Below are 9,361 nucleotides of genomic sequence, written 5' to 3'. Positions count from 1 at the left end.
ATTATTAAATAGGTGTATTATTGTTTAGTTGTCCAATGTTTAGGTGGTAATATTAAATACCGGTAGGTGTATTATTGTTTTGTTGTCAAATGCTAAGGTGGTATTATTAAATAAGCGTATAATTTTTTGGTTGTCAAACGTTAAGGTGGTATTATAAAATAGGTAAATAATTGTTTGGTTGTCGAATGTTAAGGTGGTATTATTAAATTAGAATATAATTGTTTTGTCGTCAAATGTTAAGGTATTATTAAGTAGGTGTATAATTGTTTGGTTGTCAAATGTTAACATTTGACAACTAAACAATCATACTTACTTAATAATACCACACTTAACTTAAGTGTGGTATTATTAAATAAATATGATCGTTTAGTTGTCAAATGTTAATGTGTTATTATTAAATACACGTGCATTTGTGTTTCCAAATGTGATGTTGGTTCTATTAAATAGGTGTATAATTGTTTTGTTGTCAAATTTGAAGGTGTTATTAAATGAGTGTATTATTGTTTAGTTGTCAAATGTTAAGGTGGTATTATTAAATAAGGTTATAATTGTGTTGCCAAATGTTATGTTGGTGTTAATAAATAAGTGTTAATTGTTTTGCTGTCAAATGTTAAGGTGGTATTATTAAATAGGTGTATAATTGTTTTGATGTCAAATGTTAAGGTGGTATTAATTAAGTATTATAGTTTGGTTGTCCAATGTCTAGTTCGTATTATTAAATATGTATGATTGGTTGTCAATTGTAAAGGTTGTATTATTAAATAAGTGTATAATTGTTTTGTTGTCAAATGTTACGGTGGTATTATTAAATAAGTGTATATTGTGTTGTTGTCAAATTTTAAGGTGGTATTTTTAAATAGTTGTATAATTGTTTAGTTGTCCAATGTTTAGGTGGTAATATTAAATACCGGTAGGTGTATTATTGTTTGTTATCAAATGCTAAGGTGGTATTATCAAATAAGCGTATCATTTTTTTGGTTGTCAAATGTTAAGGCGGTATTATTAAATTAGAATATAATTGTTTTGTCGTCAAATGTTAAGGTATTATTAAGTAGGTGTATAATTGTTAGATTGTCAAATGTTAAAGTAGTATTATTAAATAAGTGTATAATTGTTTTGTTGTCACATGTTAAGGTGGTATTATTAATTAAGTGTATAATTGTTTTGTTGTCAAATGTTAAGGTGGTATTATTAATTAAGTGTATAATTGTTTTGTTGTCAAATGTTAAGGTGGTATTAATTAAGTATTATAGTTTGGTTGTCCAATGTCTAGTTGGTATTATTAAATACGTATGATTGGTTGTCAATTGTAAAGGTTGTATTATTATATAACTGTATAATTGTGTTGTTGTCAAATGTTAAGGTATTATTAAGTAGGTGTATAATTGTTAGATTGTCAAATGTTAAGGTGGTATTACTAAATAAGTGTATAATTTTTTTGTTGTCAAATGTTACGGTATTATTAAATAAGTGTATAATTGTTTGGTTGTCAAATGTTAAGGTGGTATTATTAAATAGGTGTATTATTGTTCAGTTGTCCAATGTTAAGGTGGTATTATTAAATAGGTGTATAATTGTTTGGTTGCTAAATGTTAAGGTGGTATTATTAAATAAGTGTATAATTATTTTGTTGTCAAATATTAAGGTGGTATTATTAAATAGGTGTATTATTGTTCAGTTGTCCAATGTTTAGGTGGTAATATTAAATACCGGTAGGTGTATAATTGTTTTGTTGTCGAACGTTACTGTAGTATTTTTAAATAGGGGTATAATATTTTGTTGTCGAATTTGAAGGTGTTATTAAATGAGTGTATTATTGGTTAGTTGTCAAATGTTAAGGTGGTATTATTAAATAAGTGTATAATTGTGTTGTTGGCAAATGTTATGTTGGTATTATTAAATTGATGTATAATTGTTTGGTTGTCAAATGTTAAGGTGGTATTATTAAATAAGTGTATAATTGTGTTGTCAAATGTTATGTTGGTGTTATTGAATAGGTGTATCATTGCTTTGTTGTCAAATATAAAGTTGGTATTATTGATTAAGAGTTTAATTGTTTTGTTGTCAAATGTTAAGTTGGTATTATTAAATAGCTGTATAATTGTTTTGATGTCACATGTTAAGGTGGTATTATTAAATAAGTGTATAATTGTTTTGTTGTCAAATGTTAAGTTGGTATTATTAAATAGCTGTATAATTGTTTTGATGTCACATGTTAAGGTGGTATTATTAAATAAGTGTATAATTGTTTTGATGTCAAATGTTAAGGTGGTATTAATGAAGTATTATAGTTTGGTTGTCCAATGTCTAGTTGGTATTATTAAATACGTATGATTGGTTGTCACATGTTAAGGTGGTATTATTAAATAAGTGTATAATTGTTTTGTTTTCAAATGTTATGGTGGTATTAATAAATAAGTGTATATTGTGTTGTTGTCAAATTTTAAGGTGGTATTTTTAAATAGTTGTATAATTGTTTTGTTGTCAAATGTTAAGGTATTATTAAGTAGGTGTATAATTGTTAGATTGTCAAATGTTAAAGTAGTATTATTAAATAAGTGTATAATTGTTTTGTTGTCAAATGTTAAGGTGGTATTAATTAAGTATTATTGTTTGGTTGTCCAATGTCTAGTTGGTATTATTAAATACGTATGATTGGTTGTCTATTGTAAAGGTTGTATTATTAAATAAGTGTATAATTGTTTTGTTGTCAAATGTTAAGGTATTATTAAGTAGGTGTATAATTGTGTTGTTGTCAAATGTTAAGGTGGTATTAAGTATTATTGTTTGGTTGTCCAATGTCTAGTTGGTATTATTAAATACGTATGATTGGTTGTCTATTGTAAAGGTTGTATTATTAAATAAGTGTATAATTGTTTTGTTGTCAAATGTTAAGGTATTATTAAGTAGGTGTATAATTGTGTTGTTGTCAAATGTTAAGGTGGTATTATTAAATAAGTGAATAATTATTTTGTTGTCAAATGTTAAGGTATTAGCCCTGCGGTAAGGTGGCGACTTGTCCAGGGTGTACCCCGCCTTCCGCCCGATTGTAGCTGAGATAGGCGCCAGCCCCCCCTCGACCCCGAAGCGGTGGAAAATGGATGGATGGATGTTAAGGTATTATTAAATAAGTGTATAATTGTTTTGTTCTTAAATGTTAAGGTGGTATTATCAAATAGTTGTATAATTGTTTAGTTGTCCAATGTTAACATTTGACAACCAAACAATCATATGTATTTAATAATACCACACTTAACTTAAGTGTGGTATTATTAAATAAGTGCATAATTGTGTTGTTGGCAAATGTTATGTTGGTATTATTAAATAGATGTACAATTGTTTTGTTGTCTATTAAGGTGTTATTATTAAATAGCTGTATAATTGTTTGGTCATCAAATGTTAAGTTTGTATTATTATATAAGTGTATAATTGTGTTGTCAAATGTTATGTTGGTGTTATTGAATAGGTGTATCATTGTTTTGTTGTCAAATATAAAGGTGGTATTATTGATTAAGAGTTTAATTGTTTTGTTGTCAAATGTTAAGGTGGTATTAATTAAGTATTATAGTTTGGTTGTCCAATGTCTAGTTGGTATTATTACATATGTATGATTGGTTGTCAATTGTAAAGGTTGTATTATTAAATAAGTTTATAATTGTTTTGTTGTCACATGTTAAGGTGGTATTATTAAATAAGTTTATAATTGTTTTGTTGTCACATGTTAAGGTGGTATTATTAAATAGGTGTATAATTGTTTTTTTGTCAAATTTTAAGGTGGTATTTTTAAATAGGTGTATTATTGTTTTGTTGTCAAATGTTAAGTTGGTATTATTAAATAAGTGTATAATTGTTTTGTTGTCAAATATTAAGGTATTATTAAGTAGGTGTATAATAGTTGGATCGTCAAATGTTAAGGTGGTATTATTAAATAAGTGCATAATTATTTTGTTGTCAAATGTTAAGGTATTATTAAATGAGCGTATTGTTTAGTTGTCAAATGTTAAGGTGGTATTAAATAAATGTATACTTGTTTGGTCATCAAATGTTGAGGTGGTATTAAATAAGCGTATAATGGTTTTGTTGTCAAATGTTATGGTGGTATTATTAAATAAGTGTTTAATTGTGTTGTCAAATTTTAAGGTGGTATTTTCAAATAGGTGTATAATTGTTTTTTTGTCAAATGTTAAGGTGGTATTATTATATAAGTGTATAATTATTGGTTGTCACATGTTAAGGTAGTATTATTAAATAAGTGTATAATTGTTTTGTTGTCAAATGTTAAGGTGGTATTAATTAAGTATTATTGTTTAGTTGTCCAATGTCTAGTTGGTATTATTAAATACGTATGATTGGTTGTCAATTGTAAAGGTTGTATTATTAAATAAGTGTATCATTGTGTTGTTGTCAAATGTTAAGGTATTATTAAGTAGGTGTATAATTGTTAGATCGTCAAATGTTAAGGTGGTATTATTAAATAAGTGAATAATTATTTTGTTGTCAAATGTTAAGGTATTAGCCCTGCGATGAGGTGGCGACTTGTCCAGGGTGTACCCCGCCTTCCGCCCGATTGTAGCTGAGATAGGCGGATGGATGTTAAGGTATTATTAAACAAGTGTATAATTGTTTGGTTGTCAAAGGTTAAGGTGGTATTATTAAATAAGTGTATAATTATTTTGTTGTCAAATATTAAGGTGGTATTATTAAATAGGTGTATTATTGTTTAGTTGTCCAATGTAAAGGTGGTAATATTAAATACCGGTAGGTGTATTATTGTTTTGTTGTCAAATCCTGAGGTGGTATTATTAAATAAGCGTATCATTTTTTGGTTGTCAAACGTTAAGGTGGTATTATAAAATAGGTAAATAATTGTTTGGTTGTCGAATGTTAAGGTGGTATTATTAAATAGGTGTATAATTGTTTGGTAGTCAAATGTTAACATTTGCCAACAACACAATTATACACTTATTTAATAATACCACACTTAACTTAAGTCTGGTATTATTAAATAAGTTTATAATTGTGTTGTTGGCAAATGTTATGTTGGTATTATTAAATAGATGTAAAATTGTTTTGTTGTCTGTTAAGGTGTTATTATTAAATAGCTGTATAATTGTTTGGTCATCAAATGTTAAGGTTGTATTATTAAAAAAGTGTATCATTGTGTTGTCAAATGTTATGTTGGTGTTATTGAATAGGTGTATCATTGTTTTGTTGTCAAATATAAAGGTGGTATTAAGTATTATTGTTTGGTTGTCCAATGTCTTGTTGGTATTATTAAATATGTATGATTGGTTGTCAATTGTAAAGGTTGTTTTATTAAATAAGTTTATAATTGTTTTGTTGTCACATTTTAAGGTGGTATTATTAAATAGGTGTATGATTGTGTTTTTGTCAAATTTTAAGGTGGTATTTTTAAATCGGTGTATTATTGTTTTGTTGTCAAATGTTAAGGTGGTATTATCAAGTAGGTGTATAATTGTTAGATCGTCAAATGTTAAGGTGGTATTATTAAATGAGCGTATTGTTTAGTTGTCAAATGTTAAGGTGGTATTACTAAATAAGTGCATAATTATTTTGTTGTCAAATGTGAAGGTATTATTAAATAAGTGTATAATTGTTTGGTCGTCAAATGTTGAGGTGGTATTATTAAATAAGTGTATACTTGTTTGGTCATCAAATGTTGAGGTGGTAATATTAAATAAGCGTATAATGGTTTTGTTGTCAAATGTTGAGGTGGTATTATTAAATAAGTGTATACTTGTTTGGTCATCAAATGTTGAGGTGGTAATATTAAATAAGCGTATAATGGTTTTGTTGTCAAATGTTATGGTGGTATTATTAAATAAGTGTTTAATTGTGTTGTCAAATTTTAAGGTGGTAGTAATAAATAGGTGTATAATTATTTTGTTGTAAATCGTTAAGGTGGAATTATTAAATAAGTGTATAATTATTTTGATCATCAAATGTTAAGGTAGTATTATATACAAGTGTGCAGAAAGAATACTTGTATTTGTCTACAAATTATTCTCTAAGTCTAAGAAAAACTACATTTGCATTCCTCACTTTTAAATGACACTTAATACTAAAATGACATTAATTATTTACAATAATTACTGTTAATTAAATGCCTCAGAAAACCAGTATCAACAATATCCCAAATTACTTTTCTTGTGTCTGGATAACAGACAAATATTTAAAATGCTTTTGTTTGTACAGAAAAGATGTCAGTCATTGACTTCACGCCACCTTGATTCACAACATGTGCTTTATTACAACTTTAGAAAGATAATAATAGATAATAATAAATAGAGTGGTGACAGAAAAGTGTTTCCCAAATATTGGAAAGATTGGCCAACTGTTGACTTGTTTCAATATCAGTGTGAGGTAGTTTCCCATTATGGCCAGCAGAGGCCGCTCTAGTAAAATAAATACATGGAAGCTGAAGTTATTTTCTCATTTTCCCTGCAGAAATGAAGCTTTGCAAATCCTGCCTACAGCAGCAACCTGGACCAGGAACACGAGAAGGAAACCCAGCTCACGGTTCAGAGAAATTCTGGAATGTTTTTATGGGAGGTTTGTGTTAGTACGAGGCTCTCGTCAGACAGGGTCCGACATTTTTCACTTCTGATACTTTGCTTCTTTGAACTTTTCAAGGGTGATTGCACTGATATCAACGCCGAGCAGGATCGTTTAGTTCCTGTGATGGGCGGCCGAGATGTAGCTGATGGCTCTGTTGATGGTGATGGCTCGGATGTAGAAGCCTCTCATGGTCTTGCACATCTCAAGTCTGTTAGTGAAGGGGTTGGAGCCCCACCTTTGGTACGCCTCCTCCTTCAACACAGCACAAGAAGACACACAGGTTGGTTACGTTTTCTAATACTTGTCCCGTTATCCTGAACTGAGGCTGATACCAGACTATGGACGTTCTGGACTGTGTCCACCCAGTCTGAGGGCAAACCAGCATTCCAGTCACATGTCTGGACACTTTGGAAATGTTTTGACTCAGGGGGTCCAAATTTAGAGAGAAAAAAAGAGTGTCCAGTGGCCAGTTTATCTGATTTTTAGGAACACGAATACAAAACCTCACAATAATGTCCGATTGAACGCTAAAAACGTTATGAGAGACCGCCCTAAAAAAGCCTAATGGAATTTTCAATGTATGAACTGAATGGAACACCCAGTGTCTCCACATATTCAGGTTAATCTTGTTGTCTTATATTCAGGGTCATCTCATATTTAAGGTCATCATATTTTCAGAGTTGCCCTGAATTCAGTGTCTCCCAATATTTAGGTTAATCTTACATTTTGGATACTTACATTTTTAGAGTTGTCTTATATTCACGGTCATCTTATTTTAGTGTTGTCTTATATTCAGCGTCGTCATATTTTCAGGGTAATCGTATATTTAGGGCCATGTATTCAGGGTAATCGTATATTTAGGGTCATCTTATTTTAGTGTTGTCTTGTATTCAGGGGCATCCTATATTTAGGGGCATCTTATTTGAGTGTTGTCTTATACTCAGGGACATCTTATATTCAGGGTCATCATATTTTCAGAGTTGACTTATACTCAGGGCCATGTATTCAGGGTAATCATATTTAGGGTCATTTTATTTTAGTGTTGTCTTATATTCATGGGCATCCTATATTTAGGGTCATTGTATTTTCAGAGTTGTCTTATATTCAGGGACATTAAACTTTCAGGGTAGTCTTATATTAAGGGTCATCTTATTTAAGTGTTGTTATATCAGGGGCATCTTATTTTAATGTTGTCTTATACTCAGAGGCATTTTATATTCAGCGTCGTCATATGTTCAGAGTTGTGTTATATTCAGGGCCATGAATTCAGGGTAATCATATATTTAGGGTAATCTTATTTTAGTGTTGTCTTATATTAAGGGTCATTGTATTTTCAGATTTGTCTTGTATTCAGGGGCATCAAACCATCAGGGTAGTCTTATATTCAGGGTCATCTTATTGTAGTGTTGTCTTATCAGGGTCATCTCATATTTAGGGGCATCTTATTTCAGTGTTGTCTTATACTCAGGGGCATTTTATATTCAGCGTCATCATATTTTCAGAGTTGTCTTATATTCATGGGCATTAAACTTTCAGGGTAGTCTTATATTAAGGGTCATCTTATTTCAGTGTTGTCTTATCAGGGTCATCTCGTATTTAGGGGCATCTTATTTCAGTGTTGTCTTATACTCAGGGGCATTTTATATTCAGCGTCATCATATTTTCAGAGTTGACTTATACTCAGAGCCATGTATTCAGGGTAATCATATATTTAGGGCCATTTTATTTTAGTGTTGTCTCATATTAAGGTAAGTCTTATATTCAGGGTTATCTTAAATTCAAGCCCATCTTATAGTTAAGGTCAACCTTTTTCCACGGTTGTCTGATATTCCGAGTCGTCCTATATTCGGGTCAATCTTCCACCAGACTTAAAATGGATTGAAATACCTCTGCCAAGTCTTGTCCGTTATTTGCCATCGGGGAACACTTCTGTTGAAAAAACAACATTGTAGTGAGCGTCATTTAAAAGAAAAGACAAAACAACAGCGCATGTATTAATTCTGATGTTTACATGAATAATGAGAGTGTGAAGGTGACACACCTGCTGCAGGTTCTGGATGCTTCTCAAGGTGGGGAGGAAAAGCGCCTCTTGCTCTTTAGGTCTCCTGTGGGTGGACTTGAGGTAGGACTGGATGACGGCGTGATAGTGAAGCAAGTCCTTCTTCATGTTCAGCAGACACTCGCTCTGTCGGGACACAATGCCTTGATTCTCACTGGACACTACATTAGGTACACCTGCACTCATGTCCATGCAAGAAACGATATATATATATATATATATATATATATATATATATATGAACATATGTATATATGTACGTATGTATATATGTATGTATGTATATATATATGTATGTATATATATATGTATGTATATATATTTATGTATGTATATATATATGTATGTATATATATATATGTATGTATGTATATATATGTATATATATATATATATGTATATGTATATATATATATGTGTATATATATGTATATATACATAAATATATATATGTGTATATATATGTATGTATATATATATATGTGTGTGTTTGTATGTATGTGTGCATATATATGTATGTATATATAAGAATGTATATATGTATATATATGTATGTGTATATATATATTTATATATATATATATATATATATATATATATATATATATACACTTATACATATATACATGTATATATATATATATGTATATATGTATATATATAATGTATATATGTATATATGTATATATATAATGTATATATATATATGTATATATATAATGT

General features: G+C 29.4%; 1 protein-coding gene across 2 annotated transcripts in view; it reads right to left on the bottom strand.

The window, feature by feature from the left end:
* Nucleotides 1-6,247: 6,247 nt before the first annotated feature.
* The window catches only part of il12a (interleukin 12a), a 38,547-nt gene continuing 35,433 nt past the window's right edge, over nucleotides 6,248-9,361 (bottom strand). For both annotated transcript variants that reach the window (XM_061878143.1, XM_061878145.1), the window contains exons 5-7: nucleotides 8,621-8,764; nucleotides 8,467-8,508; nucleotides 6,248-6,831 (exon numbers count right to left, since the gene is read on the bottom strand). In XM_061878143.1, coding sequence (XP_061734127.1) covers nucleotides 6,691-6,831; nucleotides 8,467-8,508; nucleotides 8,621-8,764 — 327 coding nt within the window. In that variant the 3' untranslated portion in view covers nucleotides 6,248-6,690. The remainder of the gene's footprint in view (nucleotides 6,832-8,466; nucleotides 8,509-8,620; nucleotides 8,765-9,361) is intronic.

Source organism: Nerophis ophidion, linkage group LG18 (assembly GCF_033978795.1).
Source record: "Nerophis ophidion isolate RoL-2023_Sa linkage group LG18, RoL_Noph_v1.0, whole genome shotgun sequence".
NCBI classification, from domain to species: Eukaryota; Metazoa; Chordata; class Actinopteri; order Syngnathiformes; family Syngnathidae; genus Nerophis; species Nerophis ophidion.
Note: the sequence above shows the minus strand (reverse complement) of the source record. Positions and strands in the feature narration are given on the sequence as shown.